Source organism: Idiotropiscis lumnitzeri, chromosome 10 (assembly GCF_059441095.1).
Source record: "Idiotropiscis lumnitzeri isolate Australia: NSW breed Sydney's pygmy pipehorse chromosome 10, RoL_Ilum_1.0, whole genome shotgun sequence".
Lineage (NCBI taxonomy): Eukaryota > Metazoa > Chordata > Actinopteri > Syngnathiformes > Syngnathidae > Idiotropiscis > Idiotropiscis lumnitzeri.
Genome location: NC_142400.1, coordinates 11,250,202 through 11,276,428, shown reverse-complemented (window position 1 = coordinate 11,276,428; position 26,227 = coordinate 11,250,202). Strand labels below are relative to the sequence as shown.

The 26,227-nt window shown below is 41.2% G+C and overlaps 1 protein-coding gene across 3 annotated transcripts; it reads right to left on the bottom strand.

Annotated features, from left to right (window-relative positions):
- Positions 1-619: 619 nt before the first annotated feature.
- On the bottom strand, positions 620-25,395 carry kmt2bb (lysine (K)-specific methyltransferase 2Bb). Of its 3 annotated transcripts, none has more exons than XM_088306235.1 (36): positions 25,005-25,395; positions 23,651-23,729; positions 20,012-23,512; positions 19,725-19,906; positions 18,852-18,971; positions 18,377-18,563; positions 17,406-17,643; positions 17,247-17,314; positions 16,899-17,150; positions 16,676-16,782; positions 15,467-15,592; positions 14,462-14,575; positions 14,215-14,361; positions 14,035-14,127; positions 13,824-13,941; positions 13,546-13,659; positions 12,756-12,940; positions 12,534-12,629; positions 12,007-12,117; positions 11,758-11,834; positions 11,396-11,619; positions 11,098-11,201; positions 10,834-10,971; positions 10,527-10,685; positions 10,325-10,442; positions 10,151-10,229; positions 9,914-10,074; positions 9,638-9,805; positions 6,473-9,539; positions 5,509-5,609; positions 5,211-5,348; positions 4,876-5,128; positions 4,627-4,734; positions 4,460-4,543; positions 3,549-3,678; positions 620-3,104 (listed from the first exon to the last, which is right to left on the bottom strand). In XM_088306235.1, the coding sequence occupies exons 1-36, from the start codon at positions 25,332-25,334 to the stop codon at positions 2,829-2,831; spliced, it is 11,553 nt and encodes a 3,850-aa protein (XP_088162361.1). In that variant the 5' UTR covers positions 25,335-25,395; the 3' UTR covers positions 620-2,828. The 3 variants fall into 3 exon arrangements, with proteins under 3 accessions (XP_088162361.1, XP_088162363.1, XP_088162362.1); XM_088306237.1 differs by having other exon boundaries at positions 9,638-9,739; XM_088306236.1 differs by having other exon boundaries at positions 25,029-25,395.
- Positions 25,396-26,227: the final 832 nt, after the last annotated feature.

Here is a 26,227-nt window from a genome sequence, read left to right as displayed (position 1 = left end):
AAATGCTTTCAGGTGTTGCGGCTTTGTTTGCGTGAAGCACGCTGAGTTACCTCGTCTATGAAAATATAAATAAAGCTACATTGCCTCGCCTACTGCGCATCATGAATCACCACTCATTGTAAATTATATTTTGGTATTGTTAGATATAGTCCAGTAACATGAAATTACATGAACGGGGCCAGAAGAAGTTATGAGGGGAAAAAAAAACGAAGAGCAGGCATTCAAACACTAACAATGTCGATTGTTACCTAAATGAATCACCATGTGCAAAATGTCTTACTCGTCACAGGTAGACAGCCATCATGAAGTCTTGATCCTATTTTGTCAACACGTCCATTACTTTACTAAATAACATGGCTGAGAAGTCATTGTTTGTCATACCATCCACAGTCATGGTGTAATGAAAGAACAGGCAAAACTCATTCAAAATATGAGAACGGACCAAGCTAAGTGAAAAGCAGTTTTTGTTGTTGTTGTTTTTATAGATATGATTAGATGATTCACCGTGAACGTTTGACTCCACAAAGTAACGAGAAATACAACTAATTTAATTTGTGTTCAGATAATCCACGCTTTTTAAGGGTGCCGATCCTTGATAATGACAGATAAATACAACATATTTGTTGAAACATCTTAACATCTTTATTTAAACAAATAATATAAATAAAAAAGTGCATAGAAAAATTAAACAGGTTTAGAAATACGTATACAAATATTTACAAACTCAGGGTTTTATTTGTACATGGTAACAAAGACATAAATTTAAAGATCACAATTTTCCTCATTTTTGTCTTTAACACTTACTTTAAAATAACCCTACTATATATATTTATATATATATATTCTGTTTGTGTGTGTGTATATATATATATGTATATTTGACATAGCTTTCTGAACAGATGATGGGCAAGACGGTCAGGGCCTTTTTTTTTTTTTACGTCTGATTACAATTTTGCATCCTTCATTGCAAACACACACACACCTAAAATGGCAAAGTCAAGTGTCGAGAAACAAACACCAACTCTGCAGACATTAAAACCGAGTTATCCTCTGTTTTTGCATCAGTATTCCCAAACATCTGTCGTGACAGCTGAGGTAGAATCCTTGCAATGAGTTGGGAGTGACTCTTTTCCTTTTTTTTCTTTTCTTTTTTTTTTTTGTCACTAAGTGATTGACACTAAACATTCTGGGCTCCATCCCAGTGATTGGACATGCAAAATGGGCACAAAGGTTGACACACACATTTAAAGTCTGCTCAAAAAAGTTTGGGGAAGAAATGAGAAAGGTGTGTTCAAATCAACAAGAGTTTAAGGAGGCAAACAGTGCTCGCTTTACTTCGGTGGCTTTTTCTAAGACCGTCAGTTTGTTGCCACACATAAAAAATGAAATAAAATTTTAAAAAAATTTAAAAATACCTGGTTCAAAAATGAAAAAAAAAAAGCCATAAATGTATGATTCGATTGCCTAAACAGAAAATTCAAGTAAATTAGTGAAACAAAGGACAACACTTGTAAACAAAAGAAAACGGGCACTACAAATGGAGCTGTACACCCACCACCATTTATACAAAACAACCTTTCACCATTAAAAGTAAAAATCAAAATGCAAATAAATATCACGACTAATTTCAAACAGTGTGAATTCAATTACGCTCATTAAAGACAGTACTGAACATCACTAAGAACAACATTTCTTTACTATCTTAAATTAGGTGCTGAGTGCCACGCCCCCAGCTCCGTTTTCGACGGCGACGGCTTGTCGTGATGCAGCGTGTGCGCAACCATGTTCACAACAAAGCCTGTTGCAGGAGCTGAACGCACACAATCAGTGGCACTAGCGTTTCTCCCTGATATACAGATCAACAGTATCGGGTTTCGTAAAATGGGAATTTGTACAGCTATTTATGTGCAACTGTGGGACAGTCTTGTTGGAATAAGCGGAATAAATAACTTCAAAAAATGATATTCATCAACTTTTGGTTTGGGTAGTGTTTGCTACATATACTGTACATCAAGGAAGTCTATTCATTTCACTGAAATGTTTAACTCTATAAATGGACAGAGATGATGAGTTTTCCAATGTTGTTAAGTACTGCTCACGTGAATTAATTTAAAATATGCGTTCTTTGCTGGTTGGCCATCTAGCTTAACCGATCGTTATTTGCAGGTCATCTCCATCCTGAGAATACCTTTCATTGCTGAGCATAATGGTTGTCATCTGGAATTGAAAGGGTTGGGGGGGGGGGGGGGGGGGGCAATAAAACATCCACAAGAAGCATTGTGCCGATCATAAAATAAGGTTTGGGTGATTATATGGCTCAAGAACTGACCTCACAACAACACAGATGCGGCATTAATGTTCCCTTCACTACAGGATGGAGCAATGATGATAATGTACACACTATAGAAAGACAACGCCTCTCCACGGAGAAAATGACTAAAACTTAAGGAACCCCTCAAAGCCAAGCGGTAGCTTTTCAGAGTTGATTTTGACAGATAAGGCTTGATGTGTGTGTCACCAAGAAATGTGGCTGGGGTTCAACAGAGAACCAGAAGCCCCCACGGCCATATTATAAATAATCAAAACGTGAGTCGTCGTCTTCGTCACAGGCAGCTTAGGGTACTCTTCAAACACGCATCAGTGTAGGACAACCTCCTCTTCTGCTCCTCCAAACCACGTGCACAGAACGATGTCAACTTGTCTCAATAGTGGCGAATTTCCGTTCTGCGCTGAGTGCGTTCAACATTTCGGAGCTCCATCCAGTGCCACCTTAATTTAAGGCTTTCTAGTAAACAAGAATCTATCGATCTTAAACGACGACGCAGCTCTCAGTTGAGGAAACGTCGACAGCGCCTGGCGCCGCAGTTACAGTTGAGTTTGTTGCTGGCGTCCTCAATGGGGAACTTGTAGTCATAGGTGAGTTCCTCTCCCCTGTAGATTTTCCTCAAAGCAAAGATGACAATATGCTTGCGGCCCTCCACATTGATCACTCGCGAGTAGCAGTTGGGTTCACACGAGTGGTTGATGAATCTGGCCGCGTTGCCGTGCATGGTCGCATCCACCACATCGAAATCATCGATGCGGAACATGTAACAGCCAATGCCCTGGCAGAGAGAACACAACAAACTCATTTGCGCCCTTTTTTTTTTTTTTTTTTTAAATCATAGAGCGTTCTATTTGTATATCACAGTTCATCATTGAATTAATGTTTTTTACAGTACATAGACAGGCAATTAAATCAAGCGCCACATGCCTTCAGTGTAGTACCACATCGTACAACAACATGCTAGCCATGATTGCGCTGTCCACTCACAATCTCACCAATGGCGAATTAAAACAGGGTGTGGCAATGCTGATATTTTCCGCGCCCAAATTTTGTCAAATGTTTCAATACTGCACATAAGTTGACCAGGCAAATAATTGTTGCCTCAAGACTATAATTAATCATTTTAAAACCATATTTACGCTGCCCAGTGCCTAATGTGCTAAAACATAAGCCTATGAACACAGAAAAAACTTAAAATCTTATAAAACACAATGAGACACACCTTGCCATCATAGTACTTCTCCCTTTTGTCAGTGAGCACCGAGCGAATGACAATGCCAGCGTACTCGATGACCATCTCTCCTGCTTCAATGTTCCTCTTGCAGAAGAGTCCACGCCCATGGATTGCAGACCTACGTCAAGTGGGATCACAGATGAAATGACCTTATGCAAAACTTTGTACAATAGTGCCCTGAGATATGAATTTAATTTGTTCCGTAACCACACGCGCAACTCAAAAAACTTCACGGAAATCAGTTGTGTGGGAATAATATTATATGTGTGCGTTTGTGTTTAATAAAAATAATCCTAGACTGACCTAGTAACCTATTGGGTTGAGGATTACTTGTGTTGGGGGTGCATTTCCCATATTTGGTCACTGTGGGAGTATTCAACAATTTATTTTGTAAAGATGACCTAATTGCAAATGTTGGAAACAATCCAGACCCCACTGATTCTATTACCCCTTCCACGAAAAGTTATTCGCATTCATCAACTTGGGTTTGTCTCATAGTAAATATAAAAATATAATGTATACCTGCATATATAAAGTTCTAAATTGGTCTATTATCGCCTGTCATATTTTTCGTAGCATCTGTTGCAGGATGCAAACTTAAAATCACTCAAATCGTTTAAAGGTTTGATGCTGCATACATGTTTGTTTGGGTTTGCCGCTGCCACATGTATGCGCAGTGTGAAGGAAGGGAAGAGAAAACAACATTGCACACAGCCTGATGTCTAGTAAATGCAGGCTGCAAAGTACAAGCTGCGGGTGATAGTCAACAAAAGGCATTGATCGACACAAGCCGATCACGCATTTTCCACATAAATCGGCCGATCGACTACAGCACCATATAACAAACTCTAAAGATGCTAACGGCATTCCAACACTTTTGAAAAAAATTCAGAACTGACCTGTACACGCCAACAGCCTCCTTTGACGTCCTTTCCAAATGCCGGAAGCGCATGGCCATTGGCAACTCCAAACTAGTGGCCCGTCTAAAAAACAAGAGGATTAATTCAGCATGAAGTCAGGAAAATATACTAAAACGACCTGCAAAAGCCTTAAAATGAAGCCTGACCTTGTGGATTTCAAAAGAACATCATCCTCTTCATCGTCATAAGACCCGATGTCAGGAAGCTGCCTATGCTGAGATGCTAGGAAGTTGAACATGTCAAATGTGGATTTTCTGTTGAGAGAAAATATTTTCAGATTTAAATTAGTACGTGCCTCCTAAATTCTAATATTAAGCACAAGGGAAATATTAAACAGTACTACTTTTTTTACAACATAATTTACAGTCAGGTCATTAGGCATTTTAAGCACACACCGAAGGTAGAATTCGGAGCGGGCACAGCCAGTAGGATTGACGGGCAGATCATCTTCCTGGCTGAACTGCTTAAAGAAACGGAAGGTGTGATGTTGGCAGCGTTGTGCTCCTTGAAGCTGCTCGAGCAAGAAGACCACAGCATCGTGGAGCAGACCGAGCATTCGGGCGCCTGTGATCCTCTGGAAAGCCAGAGGTCTCAACTTTGCGATTGCTCGCGCCTCTTGCACACCATCTATCACCGCTTTCCAAGCCACTAAAGAAACAGTTGAGAAACACATGTGTTAAAGATGAATGCATGAGAAACGGGGGTCACATTTTTACAAAATCAGACTGACCCTCAATAGTGTCTGCCTCCACGTAGAAGCCATCATCACTGCTTATCTGGAATCTCAAGTGAGGCTGATCTTTGTTTGCCAAACACTCCTCGTCCTCATCAGATACAAGCGAGTCGTCATCTGAAGCAGAACCGGTGCCTAGAAACGCAAATCTTATTTATAAAAATGCTAACGCGACGAATAGTTTTATCATAAACCATAAGTTATCTATTGATTTCAGGTCTGACTCATACATAAAAATAAGACTATTCCGGTTATGATGCATTTCTTTTATGAATAATATCAATGTAAAAAGTACCAGAGTATTTTTTCCAGTCGATAAAGGTGCTGTGGCCCACTGGCTCCAAAGTTTGCTGTTTGCCACATTCACCCCGAGATATACAGTCCCACGGTTCACACCTGGAGATAGACAAAAGTGATTGTATTGGACACAGCCAGAAATAATGAATGTCATAACAAGCTGCATTAGTCACCTTTTTTTTTTTTTCCTTTAATGCCCTTTTTTTTGTACAATTTGGTTTTCAATGATTTTTCACAGAAATGTTGTTCCAGTAGACTTAATTTCAAACTATTCTGTACCAATTTCATCTATTTGCACATGTAACTCGGCCAATCATGGACTAGAGGTGCCCACAGAAAGCAGAACGTTTTTTTTCCTTGTACTTTTTATGGCACGCGACGGTTGAATAAACCACCATCGGGCTGAAGAATGTTCCAAGTGGCCTTTGCTATAAAAGATGAAAAACGCTGCATAATTCAGAAAATAATTGATAAAGTATGAAAACGGCGTGTTACTCTTTCACACAAAAACCTCTCTTCCACCCACTCGACTCCTTGCTGTCTTTCATTCGCCATTGAGTCTTCAATCAGGGTAAAAGCGATGTTTAATGTTCATTTATCATTTTTATTAGTCTTTATGTATTTATTTCACACTGTATGCTGTATATGAAACCATAGTGAGTCACTATAAATTTTATTTTTTATTTGCTGGTGTGTCTGGAACAAATGAACTGTATTAATATCATCCTATGGGAAATAAAGCTTCATCTCTCATTTAATTTGGTTTTGAGCTTTGAATGTACACGCATTTTTCTCTCTATGCAATAACAACTAAGTACAATGCTGTTATGTCCGTTGAATGTACAACACTTTGTTTCAACTGGAATTGAGACAGTTGACTAAAATTGAGGCTACTGAGGAAATATGTATCCAATAATGCCCCATGAGTAGTAAAATCAACATATTCAAGAAAAGATTCTTACCCAGAACTTTCAGAATCACTTTGACGCTCCTGCTTTAACTCATCCAGGTTCAATATTCCTTTAACAGTGGGAGTCTTGATGCGAACTCCAGAGGCCCTGCTGGAGACACTTGGTACGCTTGGTCGTTTGCATTCATCCTCGCTGGGAGGTTCAGAGACGAGGAAATCCACTTTAGACTTCTTTGTAACTATACGGTCGGAAAGTGAAGAAACTCTCTTCATGCGGACGTGGGTGCGAGGGCGGGATGCAGCAGGAGGTGCTGTTTTGGGGCATGGTGTTGGAGGTTCAGGCTCAATGAGTAGGCCAGGGGGCAAAACCAGGGACGAAGGGCTAAGTGTCCGAAGCCCGCTCCACTTAGGGGTGTAGTTGCTTGCCATTGCTTGGTTTATAATTGCTTCGGCACTCTCAGCAGGCGATATGTCTGAACTCTTTGTTGATAAATTACACTGCCCAATTGTCTTGGAGGACTTGGATTTTTTTGATGCACTTGACTCTTTCTTTTTCTTTGGTTTTTTCTTTTCTGAGGCAGTTTCATCTTTGGGCTTTTTTGTAGTCTTTCGTTGCTTTTTTACATTAATTGATGACAATGCCCCGTTGCTATTGTGAGTAAGCAACTGTGTAACTGTGGTAGGGTTCTGCTCAGGAGTCGTGGCTGTCGTGGAAGCGGTTGACATTGTGATTGGCCCAGGGGGTGGAGTTGACATGTTTCCGGCGGCTGCTAGTGTGGCGGACAGTGCATTGCTTTGCAAAAGACTGGCAATCTGAGTGACACAGTTAAAGGATGGAGCATTAGGATTTGGCAGCTGGAACGTGTTGCTCTCCGGGTTCTTTACAAAAATCTGCCCGAGACGGTTCACCAACAGGACATGAGCTGTAGGGTCGACATTCGAACCTCCAACTTCCTTCACAGTGAGAATGGCATGACCGGGCAGAGCTGAGGATACCACAGGCTGCTGAGGTTCTAAAGTAGGTCTCGGTGTAGAAAAGTTTATTGAGATCGTGTGACCAGATGATGCATCCTTCTGCACGGATGAAGAGCTGTAGCCATTTAAAATTACTGGGGACGTGGTGGTTTGGACTGGCGTTGGAGCAAGTGTGCCAGCTCCGGGAAGAGAAGTTACTGAAGAAGAGGAAGAAACAATGGTGACAGCTGTCGAACCCAAAGACTTTGCCTGGGTGGTATGCATGGGTATGGAGATGCAAGCAGAAGTTACTGCTTGGACAGATGTCCCTGATAACGAAGGTTCGTTTTGGGAAGCAACATTTACCACAGTCTGTGTCGTGTGGCCAAAAGGAGTGAGGGTGGCTAATTTGTTAGACAAGTGGTCTCTTTGCTCAATGGTTGAAATTTGTGATGTGTTTACAGGCTGAAGGGTAACGCTTGTGAGCGAGGGCTGCGTGAAACTTGGCATACTGGAACACACCTGAAGAGCGTCTGAAAGTCCACGAGAAGGACATTGCACAGGTGTCGATTTTAGGGTATGCTGGGGATTGTCTCCGGAATTAGCCATGGGGTTACCGGTTATGTGGTTACCTAACACAGCGCAGGCCTCAGCTGATGGCGCAGCGGGGCTACTGTCAGATTTTGACTTAAGGGATTTTGATGCTTCAGCCTGTTGTGATTCCGGTTGTGTATCTAATACAGGAACCATCTGACTTAAATTGGGGTTACAGTCATGCGTCTCAAGAGTAGTAGGCATTCCAGAGGCCAATTGCTGAGAGGAACTCTTTAGAAGCTCCTCCGAATAGGAGCTCTCAGGCACCTTTGTCAGTAAATTAGGGTTCCCCTCAGGAGTAGGAAGCACACTTTCCTGATTTGTGTCAGCTTTTAACACTTTGTGAGAAGAGGAAGCAGGCATCTGTGATGGGAGCAGCTCCATACTGATCTCCTTTGAGGATCCTGGAGGAGTTTGAGAAGTGTCTATGGGGTTACTGACTGCAGATAACATTGTCAGGGATGAGGAATCTTTGTGCTTGTAATTTGATGGCACTTTGAGGTTCTGATTCAGACTTCTATTGGGCCTGGTCAATGGTTCTGATTCAGGGAGATTACTGCTAGTTATGTTCTTGGTTGCAATATTTTTACCAGAATCATGAACTTTCTGAGCATCGTCACTTGTAGAGATGCTTGCATCACTCTCTGTACCATCATCCACACCATCCAATTGAGCCATGTTCCTGGAGGAAGTTGACGTGGGAGACTTGGAATGCTCTTTAGACCCAGGACAGCTGACAATAGTCCGAGAGAAGTCGAAGTAATGTTCCATATCATCATCAGAGGAGGTGTTGCACAGGTCATTCCTGCCTGAGGCTGCTGATCGTGGCAGACTGGCAACAAGGGATTTTCTTTTCTGCACTTCTTGGGCTCGACCCCAAAATTCTTCTTGATCATCCCCTTCCACCACTATTTGACCACCACAATTCATAGCCACAACTTCATTCAGGATTGTCTCTTCAATTTCCAATTCTGTCCTCATCTCCTGTCCGAGAGTCATGCTGGGATCCTTGTGATATGGAGTAAAAGTAAATTCATCGTCATCTTTCTGTTCGTCCAAATCCCTCTGAGGTGAAGTGCCATTTGCGGGAGAGACATCTTCGGGCTCTGGTGATGCCAAAAAATTGTGCGGCACTTCAACAGAATCTGATTGGCTCAGATCAAAAGATAACCGAGGTCTGGGTAAATTCTGTATGGATGGAGAGAAAGACAGACTTGGAGATGCAAATGTTCCTGCACTGTCCTGCCAGGGAGACTGAGGAAAGAAAGCTGAGGCACAATGGGTCTTCGCATTACCAGGGCAACGGACTGAGGAAGCATTTCTGCCCCCCACTGGGCGGGTTAATGAAGAATTTATCATGTTGTCTGAAGTAGCACTTGAGAAAAGCGGGGAAGTTGGAAGAGATTTTCCTGCACGAAGCGTGACTGGTCCAGTTGGGGGTCCCAGAGGAGCTGGAGACTTATTAGTGTGTAGGCTTGTTGCCTGTGCGTGGGGGTTGTGGCGGCGAGCTCTTCTGGTCTCCTCCAGATCACTTACTGTTAGTATGTGGTGAGGTTTAATTGGGATTGCTCCTGGAAAGAAAACAGAACCAATCTGTAGCTTAACCCATGACAAGCATCACCCTGACTAAGCTATTCCAATCAATATTTCATACAGAGGAATACTTTACCTGGGGATGGCAAAGGTCGGGACATTCCTCCCGCTGGTCTCCTGGTTTGTGGATAGCTGGGAATCTTTGGCTTTGTTCCATGATCCGGTTTTGTTGACTGAACTGTAACAAGACGTTCCTCGTGTTGGGGCAGTGATTCTGACGTATCAGTCATGTAGGTCACAGATTCTGATTTAAAAACATAGACAAATGGAATTGCTATATTTGTTTACTTGATTGTATAATAATAATAAATAAATCAATCTGACAACATTTTCAAAAGAACAAGATACACACCTGGTAATGGACAGGGGTTGTGCTCGATGGTGTGATTGTCGCCTTGATCAGGCATCTCCTCAATGAGTTTCTCTGGTATTAAAGGTTGCACTTCACGGACTGTGCATGTGTATTTGCATTTTTGCAGTGGATTAATAGTGCTCCAATACCAGCGAGAACACCTAAGGAAACAAAATAAGAGCTTTGAAAAAATGTTGTTCAACCATTCAAGTGTTATTTAAGTTAGAGATAACTTACTGGAATCCCACAGGAAACAACTTCCCCTTGTTTGCGGAAAGTTCTGACAGGACACCAAGTTTATCAATCAGTAGAGAACCTGTGTAGAGGAAATGTATACAAATGATTATACCAACACGGATGGAGTATGTATTAGGACAAAAAAGTTATGAAAAGTAGAGACTTAAGCCATACCAATCATGACATTGATTATCTCTGGCTCCAGTCCAGTGAAGAACTTTCTGCGAAGGCTGATGCCTTCAAAATCCACATATATCCGTCGGTTTACTTCAAACTCCTGGCCGGCTATCATCTTCACAACATCAGCACCCACAAAGAAAATTGTTTAGCAAGCTCAAGACATATTACACACATTAGGACACGGTGGAACCATTACCTTTCCACTGATCAAATGCTTATGTTTGTGGCAGTAGACCTTCTTGTCATCCTGGAATACACAGTGACGGGAGCGGGCACACATAAAGTGATAGTTGCTCTGACAAGAAGTGAGGCAGCAGCCAACTGTGGCACCTGTTTGGTTGCACCGTTCACACCGCTGCCAGCAAAACAGCACAGATGAGGACAATATTACATTGACCTGATGTAACTGGAGCAGTTATAAAAATACTGTACAGAGACATGGTTGATATATTAACAAACAGAAATTATATTGGCCAAGCAAAACAATATACGTAGAAACAAACCATCAAGCGCCCCCTTGTGACGGCACTGTGTACATGTAGTAAAGAGCCATTGTCTTCTTCAAACACCTCAGCTGACCACAGACAGCAGTTGACATGTGCCCACTCATTCTGGCCCAGGTACAATAACCTGCCTGCATCCTACAAAACACCCCAAAAAATAATATTTGTCAGTGGCCAGGAAAAAAATTTCATCTTGCTGTTAAATACTTGAACATTTACAACGGGTGTGAGTATCTCTGACATTGTGTTGAATACGTTACATACGTTGGGTTTACGGTCTCCATATTTTTGGCACAACGAGCACTGTCTCTCATCATCCTTCGACCAGCCTGTGTCCAGATCCGCTTTTGAAAGCCGTCCCCTTTTTCCTGAGTATATGTGAAAATGAAAATGTAAAAAGACGCATCTTCAGATCAAGTAAAACAGGAAGTTAAGAACAAATTAAGACTTAAAAGGAAACGTATCTTTTTTTCAAATGTACTTCAGAAAATTAAAACAGATTGGCAAGCCTATACAAAAACAAAAATCCATATCGGTGCCAATCAAGTGTTCAGAATATTACCTTTCAATTTATGCCGGAAGGCACCGCTGGTTTTGAAGTGATTCCAGCTTGAATGCTCGGCAGACATTGGAGGACCAATCTCATCTTTCCTTTCATCTAAACTTTGACCATCGTCATCCTGCAATAGTTCCAAAGGAGTTCTAGATAGGAGCTCCTCCCTCTCCTGCCACTGGGCATAGACATGCTCTGCGGTAGGAGGATGAATAGCATGTGACAGCATCCCCCTGCAGGGAAACCAAACAAATAATCCAGCAATTAGGCATTGCTTTCATTATTCACAAACAATTAGTGAGCCAAGGACCAAACCAGTTTGACCAGCAATAACCACAAGTACGCAGTCCAACCAATGAGTCATTACTCACATGGGCAATGTTTTGGTACACGAGTTCCATACTTTGGGGTCTTGGCTGTTGAACCAATTGAAGACCTCTTCAAGCAGCTTAAGACAAAAGCATTTATAGTTATAAATTTACCACATATCATAAACAAGATTTCATGACAGCACCCGTAAAAGCACATATTTTTAAGGACAACAAAAAAATAAATATATTATCACTAATACATTTTAATAAAATGAAATTTTTATTGAGGAAAATAAGATAAATGTATACCTTTAAATAGTATGAACGTGCCAGAGCAGTGGGTCTTTGCTCTTCTGGAAGGCTTTCTTCTTGCTCAAGCCTTTTTTTAACCACCTGCACTACATCTTCATGGAACATTTTCTGTCAAGAAAGAATAATAATGTTATTACCATGATTAGGTCATTGCTGGAATCCAAAAAGTTTATTATGCCCTTTTGACTTTATTATAAGCAAAATGCTATTCAATGTCTTCCGGCAAGTGTCACTATACAAAGACAGAACAATTAGCCATTATGGTCTAATTTCGTGCATAGCCACACATGTACAATATCCATCCTGGCTACTTTTTTGTTTACAATTCAATCGAATATGAGTAGTAGTATAAATGTGTGGAGAGTGGATGGGCGGTTAAAAGAGATTCCCTTTATTAGTCCCACAATGGGGAAATTCGAGATTCGAACCCAGGCCTCCTGGGGAGACTGGGACCGAAACGCGGCGCCTTAGACCACTCGGCCATCCTGGCAGCTCATGTTGAATGAGGATGTGTTTGGACTCACCAACGTTGTATACAGGCCTTTGTCGAACTTTTTGCCCACAGCTCGGAGGTCACAGGCAGGTCGTCCTTCGATTCCACTGTCAGGTCCCTTTTCACACTGCAGTAGAACAACAGCGTATATATGCACAGTTGTACACCATTTTCCACTGTATTTTATATTGGAATATCGGAACCATTTTGACAAAATTTCGAAGACTACATATTGAAGGGCATAGTGTCTAACCTGGGAGCAGGTGACAAGGTGCTGGGTGAGGGTGGAAGACAGCAAACAGGCTAGCACCTTCTCGACTCCAGATCGGAGCTCGATGTAGAGAAGTTCTCTCCAGGCACTTGGCTGAGTCACACTGCATGGCCGACATGAATACACCACACTCTCTGGTAAGCTGGACAGGATCTCATACAGTTCATCTGAAAGGTGTTGACAGAAGGACAGACTTAGCAGAAATGTCAAAATATAAAAGCCTTTTGTTAAACCAACCAGTTTACTCTCACACACTCTCACTTTCACTCTAACTCTCACACACTCTATTTTTTTTTTTTTTTGGTCGGCTGTGGAGTGTTTCCCACATATACATTAATCCGGGCCGGCCGCCGATAATAGATTTTATCGCATGAAAAGGACATCAGAGTTGCTCAGGGCTCAGGTAACGACCAATCACGACGGCTGGCCCATTTTGTGACCCATGATTGGATGCTTGAGAATGATTTTGATGAAGTACACACAGTACACAAGGGAACAGGGACTGAGCCGGCCAGTGAATTGTAAACAATCTAAATTTAACTGCAATAAAATCTTTAAAAATAAATAAATAAATAACAATAACAATGATTAGCAGTCATATGTTTTAGATGAGAAACCGAAGTAAAATGGGGGAAACAAAACAAACAAATATTAGAAAATATTATTAAAGAAATCACATTTCCCAATCATATTGTTGTGATCGGCCCAAAAATCGTGATTGTGTAAAGCCTGTTGTTTTTTGCCATATTCATTTGAGCAAGCTAAATATTACCTGTTAGATCCTCACACTTGGCATGTACCCAGTGGTTACAGGTGCCACATTGCATCATTTGACTGTCGTAGTCATTGTCCTCATAGCACTTGAAGCAGATTGGGCAATAGTTACCTGATGAGACATAATATACATTCAGTTAAAAAAAAAACACACACACAGGTGATATTAATAAATTAAATAAATTAAAAAATGATATTGAAACTCACAGTATACCGGTAATAGTAACTCACACTCAGTTAAAGAAAATTGCCTCAAAGAAAAAAATATCCATTTACCCTGTTCATAGAGTTGGGAACAGTCTGGACAGAGTCCTTTATCGAGGTTCCAGTCAATGTCCCAGCTCTTCCCAGGTGTGACCCCGCAACTCTTGCACCTGATGCATGTCATACAAACCTACAGAGAGACAATCACGTTGATATGTTCCACAATCTGAAAGTTTCAAGGAAACATGCATGCCTCTGAATTTTTAAGGCAAGAGAAACCCACCCAAGCTTTCCTCTTCTTGTTTTGTTTTGGATAATTTGGTCCAAGACAGGAAGCATGATAGCAGTTCTGACATCGTTCGCACTCCAACAAGGGCTGAGGGGGAATGTTTAAAAACTGTGAGTTAAGTACATTTACAAAAATAAAAAAATACAATGACACAAAATTAGTTGTGGCATGTACCTTTGATTGCTTGTTTTTCCTGCCACACACATGACAAAACTTGCAGTGACGACAGCACCAGTTTTCCTTGTTTTCCACTGAGGGGCGCTCTGACTCTTCAAGGCAAAACCAGTGGAAAGGCTCACAGCACACTTGGCAATGCAACATCTAAAAATGAAAGCCATTTAAAGGTTTAAACACACATTGTAAAAGAACTAGTGATATTTTGATGTGAGAAGGACAAAAAGGCATTTCAAAATGGAACTACCTCGTGTTGCCCTTTACTGGCACAAAGTAGGCACACATGTGGTGGCATGTTGGGTGCAGAGGTCAGTATACTTAAACCGCCCATGTTCCAAACATTCTCCAAATTACAGTCCTCCTGAAAAGCAATGTACAACACGATGACTTTGGATTACTTTACGTTACAGTCCGTCAACACCAAATGCTTGACATTGTTGTGCGTACCGTAATCGTGACAAGGACTTTGCATTCCGGCAAAGATGACCACTGACTAATCACTTGAGATTCATATACTTTACTCACATCAGCCCTGTGTGAACCTAGCTCTCTGTTAATTATGACTACCGGCGTATTTGCGGTTTAATAGCAAGGTGACAAGAACAGTATATGCTCAAAACCATAATTACTACGGATTACGAATACTAAAATATTCAAGAGCTTGCAGCCATACAACTCCCATTTTAGAGTCATATTTTTATTATTTAATATAACCCTTGCTTCAAGCGCTGATGGGAGATCTGCTTTCAATCGAGGGAGCATAAAGATAATAAATCTTCCATTTCTTTTCTAATTCTGATCGATCGATTTGTGATCAAATCTGTGAGCCCCACCCATTCACCCATTTAACCATTAAGCAAGCCACTTGTCCTCACGAGGGTCGGCGCTGGGGATGTTTTGCTTTCTGTGTAGATTATATGATGCATACTAGAGAAGCAAAATGAAACTTTTTGTGTTAAGGTTAAATCAAAACAAAATTAAAAATAATTTCAAGTGTTTATTATAGTTTCAGTACACATTAATAAATGGATTGGTGCCCAAGTAAAGTGAAATAGGTTTTAGTATTTATTTGACTATTTTTAGTCACAGAATTACTGCAACTTAGCAAAGCGATAGTTTTTGGTTCCATTTAAAATATCATTAAAATAAGATTAAATTGTATTAATATTGGGGACTGAAAATCTAATCGAATCAGGGCTTGAATTTAGTGAATTGCTACATCCCTAGTTGCCACACTTCCTTTAAAAAATACCTTGAAGTCGACCCGGATTTTATGGGTGGGTTTTGAAGACTCCACCTCCCTCTGCTCAAATCCGTTAGCTAGGGCAGCCAGGACACTTGGTGGAGTCTCCTCAAAGGAAGCCTGCGATGACAAACCCTAAAAGACAAACATAACTTGAACGTGAGAGGGAACATACACCTGCAAGTACATATAAACATTTTTTAAACCAGATCTGGTAAGTAGTATTCCATACACGTTGGGTTTCCTGTACCACTTTGCTTTCCTGCTAAACAAATTCAACATAATCAAGGGATCCAAGCCAAAATCAACATAATAGAATGCCATCAACAAGCAGACATTTACCCAGCCCACACATTTATCCACCCACAACAGATCACTTGGGTCAAATTAGAGAGGTAAAGATTTTATGAATGTTTTCTAATGATTGAAAGACTTATTGGATAATATTTGGTAATGATATGTCAATTTAAAGCTCAGGAATTAAGCAGAGAATGGAGAAAATTGCGAACAAAATTGGTGAAATGTCAAATTTAGCAGAAATAAATGAAATGCATCAGTACGTACCAGAAACACATTAAATTAACACCACTTATTTCCCATTAAATTCTGTTTATAATCTAATATTAATTTAATTTTTCATTCATTTTTTTACATTTTAAATTATTGAAAACCTACCATTTCTATTTATATTACATATTGCACATATAATCATTGTTATGTCGGAATCCATTTGATCCTCAAATGTGTCGCATCAATTTCAAACTGGGCATGCACAAAATAGTTCTGACTAATCAGAAGTTTTAGTGTTAGCCTAGCAAGATGGATGTTTTGTTTACACCACAAGAAACTGTATTACAGCCTTGTGTTGGGTCATACGTGTAATGATGTTAATTTAAATTTAAACCGGGGTTGCAGAAAGCCTTCAATTCATACCAGACATGATTTGTTATGTAGATTTTCAGTCTTTAGACAGTCACAGAAACATCTCAAGAAAAGTGTTTTTTAGAAGCATGAAGGTAAGAAATTCACATCAATTCCAAATGGCAGGTGATTGTTACTTATTGTTCTGGTGTTTGAATCACACATGTGAAAATCCATAATTTTCAGACTGTCAATGCTTTTCGAGCTCGAGCTCAAAAGCACAGTCGTGCAATTTCCGATTGGTTTTGTGCTGGAGTGCCACACAATTGATTTAAGAGTAATCACAGATTTTCTAACCTTCTCAGGTTTGCGTCGAACAGATGGCACACGATGTGAGCTAGATTTCCGATGTCGGATCTCATCATCTGATATATCTCCCAGGAATCCATCCAGTGAAACAAAGTCTTTACAGGGGAATAATAATTGAAAATAATAATGGTTAACAATGCATCAAAATCTTAGTCTGCAATTACTTGTGCAGTATGCAAGCACAGGGCTGATCTGGTTTGTTTTCCTTTACCTGGACTCAAACGAGGCCCGTTGCCTCGCCTTCTGGCTGGTGAGGCTGAGCTAAGGTCCTTATCGTCCAAATCTGAATCATAGTCCACCAGGTCAAAGTAGACGCGCGGTTTTACGACACGTTTTGGCTGCTTCCTCACAGACGGACTGTTACTGTCTGCCTGGAGGCCAGAAGGCGAGTCGACCACACCATCCATCCCTTCATCATTACTTGAATGTCCTCCACTAAAAGAGGATCGTCGTCGTTTTGAACCTTAAAAAGATAAGAATGCATAACTTGTTGAGTCAATAGCTTGATAAGAAGGTATTTCGGAGAACATGAAATTGAAGGACAGGTGTAAGAAATCACCTTTGGGTGCCGTTCTTCCGCTTAGTCTTCGGGCTTTCCTCTCTTCAATTTGATCACATCTCTTGTACCTTATGGGAATAAAAGTACACAACATTTTTACTTGCAAAGAATTATCATTGGCATTCTGACAAAAAAAAGAAATTGTATTCAACAACTTACACACAACACTGTCGTTTGGTGTTGGGACCACCAAACTTAGGTTTGTCAAGGCAATTGATGCATCTCCCACAATCCTCTTCATGGTTGCAACCCTTACATACACCACACCTCCGAGAACGGTACCCAAAAGGCCCGAGTCCTTTTCGTTTGACAAAGCCAGAGGTCTTCTTGACCTTCATGACTTTTGAATCGGAGAAATCAGGACTGTCTGATTCTGACAGCGAGCCATCTGCAACATCTGCAGCACAGGAAAGGAATGGGGGAACATCAGAGGCAAAAGAAGCAATTAACGGGTTAAAGAAGTTTATAAAATGAAAAATATTGTGACCATCATCCTAATATTTTCAGAGTAGGAAATGTGCATGAGGTTAAGATGTGCTCATACATTTCGGTGTGGCTAGATCCCGTCTTTCGAACATAGCGCTTTTCATAGACTATTTTGGCTGCATCTGTCAACCTCTGCAACTATAAATGTATTTCTTTCCCCACTCTCTCATCGGAAGAATATAAAACCTGACATGGTTAGCAGTGTTATTAAAATTATGGCAATACTTTATGATGACATTCTTTTAAAGCAAAATAAAACAGGGAACAAGTAAATAAATAAACAGTGCTATGTTACAGCACACGTTATTTTGATACTTTATACCTTATATACGTGAATGAGACACCATTGACTTAAATTATTATTGTATACATACACTGCCTAATTGAAAGGACAATTATTTTTAGTGGTGTGTTTATTGAACTTGTACTTTTCAGATTTAAGTTTTTTTTTCCCCTGACATATTTTTAAATTTAACTCTTTTTGGTGGTCAAAAAAAAACACATGCCAATATTTCACAAAATGCCAAATATTTGCAATAAACAGGCTGAACAATAATTTATCCATCCCAAGGAACAGTATGACACAGAAATAAACGAAGGAAAAGAAACAGAAAGTTACTGTGATTATCATTTGGCTTTCCTACCCTTTGCGACAGCTGAGGGAGAGATGCCTGTTCTTTCGTGGAGAGGCAGAGCGCTGAGCCGGGGAATGTCATCCGGTACCAATGCCCGAGGCTGCCCAAGCACCACAGAAGCGGCGCGGCACACGTGCTTGATGCGTGGACCTCCTGCTTGACGGAACTCTTGGCAAAGCGGCGAGATGAGCTGCAGCTTGAAGGGAGACAAAACAGATCAAATGCTCAACTGCTGAGTTACTTGCTTTAAGATGCAAGAACTGTCAAACGGATCAATTTAAAACACTGCTCAAACATTAAATATGAGAACATTTGATAGCAGCATATAAAGAGGGAGTGTGTTCCACAGTGTCCGTTTTAAACAAACTCCTCGTGGAAAATTCATTGTAATCTTGAGACCCAATAGAAAAAGGTAAAGGAGAAAATGCAAGTTATTTAGTTAGATCAATTGCTCACCGCAAGCCTTATTGATTTGCGCACTTACTTGTCCTTGAGAAGGCTCGGTCTTAATAGGAACATCAGTCTCCAGCGGCAGTATTCGCTTCCTCCTTTGTCTCTTAGAGGTCAAATTTCTCGATCGCACTCCAGCAGGTGCAGATAACAGCTTCAGATATGCAAATAAAGAAAGGCACGCATGTAAGCTTTAAATTTTTTCCAACAATAATTTATCAAAATTATTGAAATCTCATCCTTTTCCTGTATCTTCCTGTGTGCCACAGGCCTCTATTTTGGGCCCCCTCCTCTTTATGACCTGTATCCTACCTCTAGGCAATATCTTCCATAAATTCATATTTTCACCGTTATGACACCCAGCTGTACCTCTCAACCAAACGCGCTGTCTTCCTTCTTCCTCCCATACGTAATGCTTCTCTGCTCTCAAACATTGGTTCTCATACTACTTTCTACGAGTAAACAGTGATAAACCGAAATTTCTATTTATGGGTACCAATTCCACACTAGCTAAAGTTAACACATTTTCTAGTATACCTGATTCCTCAGTTTCCCTCTCAGATCAGGTTAAGAGTCCGGGTGTCATTTTTGAGAGCACACACTCGTTTCAGGCTCAAATAAACATCACGTTGGCCGCATACTTTCACTTACAAAATTATCCCTCACCCCACCATACTGCTGCTGTCCCTTGTTCATAGCCTTCCGCCTGGATTACTCAAACAGTATGATCCCCCCAAAAGTCACTGCACAAACGACAGCTTGTACACAACTCCACCGCCTGTATTTTCACAAGCTATACATATGAAGTTGTATTGTATTATATAAGAATCCTCTCCATGCACATCATCATCCACACGTTATAAATGATGAGTAACATTCCTTATCTATGTTAAAAGCATGACGTTACCCCTGAGGACTTCATCTGTTTTTGCTGGTCTATCTTCATGAGCTGGACTTTGGCTTTTCTGAGCAGGTTGAACATCCGTTTATTGGCTCCAGTAAGACGCGCTCTTTTTGCAGCTCCTTTTCCCATAGGCGCAGGATGGTCGTCTTCACATGCGGCGGACTCGTTTGTTGACTGCAGCTCGGCTATGAAGGAACATATTGTTGTTATTATGCCATTATACATCCACCTAACAGAAATAACCTTGGCTCTTTACAAATAAGAGCATAGGTAATTAATGGTGCTCATACCCAAGTGAAGCTTTCCGCTGTCCTTCACTGCTGGATCCTCTTTTTCACTGTCCCGATCGGCAAGCGACTTGGACTTTGTAGATTTGATACAAACTTTTCTCACAACTCCTGGTGTGCCTAGGTCTTCTATCTTGAGCTTGGATTTCTCCATACCAGGGTCTGTGTTGCGCTGCCTCAGGCTAATGCTCATGGCCTCATCATCAAGTCCTTCTGCTAAATCAACAGGCAATTGAAGAGATTTGCTACTTTCCACATCTGCTGCACTTTTGTTTTGGGGAAGTCCTTTGTGCAACTTATTCAGTCCCTGATAAATCTTAAAGTGGGCAGCTTGCTTATTAAACTTTAGTGGTGGGGTCTTTTTCTGAGGCTCTAAAAGGCCAGCAGATAAGACTTCTCTGGGTTTGTCAGCTGGGAGAGATGAAAACAAATCCTCACAATGGTCCTCCGGCGTTTTGTCCAGTGTAAAAATTTCTTCTGTCAACTCAGCAGGCAGATCCCACTTCAAACTGGACTCCTTCGCAAGTGAGCTCTTCTTTTCCATTTTGACACTCTTTGACTCAGAAAAAAGACTGGCAGTTATATCTGCTGTATCATCGAGATCATCGGATGAAAACAGGTCAAGATCCAGTTGCGCTTCTCGCAAGATGTCATCCTCGTCAACAGGAAGGATAGGGGAATTGGCCTGGCTCATCCCCTCATCTCGCCTCTTTCCCGTGCGTATCTGCAAGCCTAGTTGCAAACCTTTTTTGGGGGAGTTTCTACGCGGCAACATTGACATTCCAACATCATCCATAAATCTTTGTGGGGTCTTGATCACTCGAGAAGATCTGGCACTTACGACAGGCATGATGAAATGTTTGATGTTTTTGACAAACTTTGTTTTGCCAGACGGCACGTCAACGTTATCAGCTCTTGGCCCATCCACGATTGAGTCGGTTTCTTCCTCTTTCAAATCATTGCCTTCTTTGTCAAGCCCAATTTCTATAAACGTAGAAAGGATAGACTCTGGTTGTGGCCTCCTAGAGTCAAATTGCAGGGCAGAAGGTCTCTTTTTGTACTTTTTATGCACACCAATTAGTTTAGGACCAGAGGCTGGAGCGCTATCTTCTGATTGGATGGAAATGCCCTCTTCAAATGTTTCCTGTCTTTCTGATGAGTTAAGAGAAGCAAACTTTCCATCTGTGTTCCTGTGTTTGTGCTTCTGACGTTGTCCAATTCGAGTTTTACGCCTCTTTTTCCCTTTCTTGTGTGATTTCTTCTTTAAGCATAATGTGTTTGGATCACTTGCTTGACTTTGCAATTCCAACGGTGGTTGAAAATCTATCAAGTGAATGTCAGTTTCCTCTTTAACTGGTAGCTGCTTTGGCTCTTCCTCCACTGATACAGTGACCTGCTTTTCTTCAGGCGACGCATTTTCTTTCGCATCGGGCTGACTTACTTCTATTTCTGAAGCCTCGTCTTCCTTCTGTGGAGGCTCTGTGTTTGCATTTTCAATAATTACCAATTCTGTACTGACCACACTTTCTTTAGGTACAACAGCCTTTTTCCTTTGAGCAGACCTCTTTTTCCCTAATTTATTATTGTGACGTCTCTTGAGTTTAGAAGGCACTGGCAATGGGTTGGCCTCATAAATTTTTGGTTCGGCCTCATTCTCCATCTTCTGCGTTGACGCTTCAACAGGCACCGTTAGAGGAGCATCAGTTATTGGTGTGGACTCTTTCTCAAAATTTTCTGAAACTGTGCAAGATTCCTGTGAGGATTTTATAATTGTTTCTTGGGAGTTTTCAGGGAGAAGTTGTGAGCTGGACTCTTCTGTTAAAACCTGAGTGGCGGCTTCAACAACCACCTGTGGTACATTTTCAACATTTGGAGTCATTCTCAAATGTCGCTTTGATGGAGTCGTGACAGGTTTACGAATGACCAACTTTTTGGGAGGCAAATCGAGGCTTAATGTTCTCCTACGTAGACTCCTGGTTGGTAGGACGTCCGGCTCCGGAGACGGGGCCTTATCCTCTTGAACCCTGTCCACCTCTTTCGTAGCATCGTCTTTTTTTTCAGGCACGGTGCTAACCGGCTGAACCAAAAAGGACATCTTGGATTTTTTATGTCTACCGGGAGAGGAGAGCTTCTTTATTTGAAATGGTGGGACAACTTTCCCACTATCCAGCTGAGTGGCATCTTGAAGAGAGCTTTGATTTGCTTCTTGTGTAATTTCCACTGGTAAAGCAGTAATTTTCTCGCATGTTACATCTGCCTTGTTTTGGCAGTGTTTCTCTTCACTGCCTGTAGTTGTGCTATCCTGTAGGGCCCGATTGTCCAATTTTAATGGCTTCCCCGACCCAATCAAACTCTTATCGACATTGTCATTTACCGCGGACAGATCCACTTCAGAGACCTCTGTAACACTCTCTGTAAGCTTAACAGTGTTTTCAGCCGGCTGGATCTTACTCACTGACTTAACTAATGATAAGGTCCAGATGAATTTTTTCCGCTTCTTTTTTCGAGCTGACTTGCCGCTGGACTGTGCATCATATTTGGGGTTCCTCATTTTTATCAATTTCAAACTTGGGACGCGCCCCTCCTTGTTCAAATGCAACCCATTGCTGGGTTGCACCGCTAATGGATCAGTCTCGGTGGATGAAGGGCTTGTTTTTTCTGGGACTGGAAAATCCTTGTTTAGTCTTTTACTTTGTCTTTGTCTGCCCCTACTCATGGGCAGTTTTGGCTCAGCTTTTTTAGACGCTTTTGACTTTTTAACAATTATATCAATTTTTATTGGATTTTCAGGTTCAGCAGCTACAGCAGCAGCTACAGCAGCAGCAGCAGCATCATCCATGACAGGTTGTGACAGCGAGTTGGTGACTCTATTGCTCCGCCGAATGGCTTGCTGATTACGCTTCGACTGCTTTGCAATTGTTTTTGACTCAACAGTCTCTTTTACAGTGTCAGGTTGATCCATTGATTTTCTCTCTTGTGACTTCTGATCATCAGCCATGACCTTGGTAAAGGGCTTTTCAAGAGAAACTGTTCCTTTTGAAGCAGATCGACCACGTCTTCTTGCAGTGACAGTCTCCAGTCCTTTATCATCTGCAACCTCCTCAGCTGGCTCAGGTTTTAATTTAACATGAGCACTAGAAATTATTTCAGCCTGAATGTTCTCGGCTTGGGGCTTCACCCCAGTTCCTTTTAGCTTCATCTTCTTGACAGACTTTTCATGAGGTTCCTTTACAGTTTTAATTTTCTTTTTTGCCACCAACTTTATTGTAATCCTGGGTGCTGGCGCCAATACTCCACCCTTGGTCAGCTCCTGATCGGTGGTGTTCTTAACTTTAGAACGTTTTCTGGAACCTTTAGCAGGCTGTGACTTGGAAGATGTGGTGTATTTCTCCTCCACCAAAGGTTCATCTTTATCAGGGTCAGGGGGACAAATAGATGACTCCTCAGCTGGTATAATAGGCGCTACCTTCGCACTTTGTCGTTTAGATTTTGTGTTGACATCACCTACAAAAAAATAAAATAAATATTCAGCAACTAGAATATAAAACATTTGAGGAAAAACACCATGTCTGTGTTTGCTGTTTAGTTTACATTTGCACTTGTTAATATGTAATTAAAACATGCAAAGTAAGTGTTTTATACCTTTGGAAGGGTTTTGCCGAGACCATGGAGCTCCTTTAGAGCTTTTTCTTAGAGCTTCAAAACCTTGGAAGTCATCGCCCTTAAAAAGAAAAACATTAATGAACACGTGCAAAAACGTTGATGGGATTCCCATGGAAGCAAAATTAACAAAATCATGTCCAAAAACAAACACACTCATAGCAACATACAGACAGACACACAAGGCATTGACAGCTGGTACTTAAAACACTAAGATTCATGAAGTGCAACAAAAGTAAAACATACAATTACTGTGATGAGTGAATGTTTGCCCTAATTGAATATTAATCTATATTGAAAAATACTCCTAATTTAATGTAGGAATAATATTTCACAAAAGCTATTTGCAGAGATTCAATTCACCACAATTGACAATTGAACAATTACGTCTTCCAAAGATTATTTCCTGTGAACTCGTTTCGACTGCTGCTGAAACACGTGTACAACGTAATTTTAGTGGCATCCAATTGTGTAATTAATTTCAAGTAGTGACAACTCAGTATGACGTAAGAAAACTAACATTGCAAAGTGAGTTTACAATTCCGTTTCCCTCCAAGTACTCAATTTATACGACTTATTGAAACACAAGCTATGTGAGTAAGAACGTCAACTTAATAGCAGTCATTCTGCTTTGAATTCATTTCTCTCTAAACGCAATAATAAAAAAAAGTTCCGGCTTTCCCTTGCTAACATGTAGCTTCTACACAACGCATTAAACACTAAATTGAACTCTCATTAGGTGTGTCCATAAGACATTAGTATTACGAGGTAATTACTATGGTTACATACGATATTGCATAATTTGTTTAAAAATACAAGCGTGTTAGTAAAACACAACAGTTAGCAGCATGGCTATCTGCTGTGCGGTACACGGATGCTAGCCTTCACGTTCTTTGTGTTCGCTACGATTAGCTGCCAGCTACTTTGGCCCGATAAGGAGCGGGCCACTGGAGGGCTAATTGCGTTTGCTGTTTACAAATTGGCGTACTCACTGACTAGCTTTCATGAAATATTCAGGAGGGAAGTGTATCGCAGTGACATTTACAAAATGGCTAACTTATATAGCAGCAAGAGCGTTAACGCTGCTGCACTTTCCCCCATTTAAGACTGTATTTTACAGTGCTACTCCGTAAATGTCACGAAAAGCTCAGCTAACATTGGTTAGCATTACATGTTAGCATATGGAGAGGGGGTGGGGGGGTGCTAACGCGTTAGCCTAGCACAGGATGTTGACATTTCTCCATGGCACCAATAGACACACAGTTGGAGACTGCACTCAGTTGGACACATTTAACTGTATTGTAATGTGTGGGAAAAATAAAATGAGGATACTAACTCCTGAGTCGGTTTGGGACCTCACCTCTTCACTCCCACTAGAGCTGTACCCAGCCTGGCCAAGAGTCTTGTGGCTCGCCTCTATTCCAAGTAAGCGCAAGTGAGACTGGTCTTCGTTTAACGATACAACCAGGTTTGCGGGCCTTGGCCCTCCGCAAGTCACATCATCAGCTTCTAAGCCCGAACGCCCGAGTTGCCAGCGCTTCTCGGAGCGCAAACGACTACGAGATGACCAAGGCCGACCGGGGAAACGTCCTCTGGCTGTAGCAGTTCCACCTTGGCCTCCTCCGGCAGCCGCGGTTGCTGATCCGCATCCCGCTGCCGCCATCATTGCTTCGACAACAACACACACCGACGGCTAGCAGGCTCGAGCGACGAGAGACAAGAGGGAAGGCGCGAGATGGGAGGGGGTGGACGCAATGCTCGATGGGAAATTGTGTTTTTCCCCTCAGACGTGACAAACAATTTCACGCTTTGTAGACACCTGGTGGCGATTGGTGCAAACTGCGACTCCAAACGGACGTTATGCTCTACAGATGGGTTTGTGAGGAGTACCAAAAAATTAAATACATTTTACGCGTATTATTTTGAGGATTTGGGATTTAGTTAAGAGCCGACCCCCGCTTCCCCGTCACCTTCAGGAATTTTTGAGTTTGTGGCCCTCTATTTCTGCCGATAATATTGATCCTTCCATGTTGAATTTTCCCTTGCGGGAGTATAATTGGTATAATAAATTAAAAACTATCAATATACAATCAACAATAACAAACTGTGGTTTGCCTACACAACACAACATTCCAAGTAATAAATCACTAAGTGTGATACTGAATATTGATCATCTAGGCAACAGGTGTCAAACTCAAGGCCCAGGAGGCAAATTTGTTCCATCACATCCTTTTATGTGGTCCAAAATAAATGAATAAATAAGTCTGTACCAAAATGTAAACTTTGTAAACTAAACATTACAAGCAGTTTTTTATACCCAAGCCTATTCTAACGTTAATTCGCAAGTTGAACAGTAGCTATACTTTAAATATTTAGCTGACACTCCATGTGACATGATTTCTGATTTTAAACTCAATTTGTGGTTAAATAAAACGCTACAATGCAGGGTCAATTAGGTTCTGTGTGTATGTCTGTGTAATAATATGATGAGGTGCTTGTACATTTACAGTATATCAGGTGATTTTCAGAGTTATCAGAGGTACATGAAATAAAGTGCCA

Excerpts from the sequence above, each read along its gene's own strand:
- kmt2bb (XM_088306235.1), bottom strand. The coding sequence starts at position 25,334 with ATGATGGCGGCAGCGGGATGCGGATCAGCAACCGCGGCTGCCGGAGGA. Across the intron at positions 10,972-11,097 it reads ATGGAGACCGTAAACCCAAC|GATGCAGGCAGGTTATTGTA; the intron begins GTATGTAACGTA and ends GGTGTTTTGTAG. Across the intron at positions 3,679-4,459 it reads GAGGCTGTTGGCGTGTACAG|GTCTGCAATCCATGGGCGTG; the intron begins GTCAGTTCTGAA and ends CACTTGACGTAG.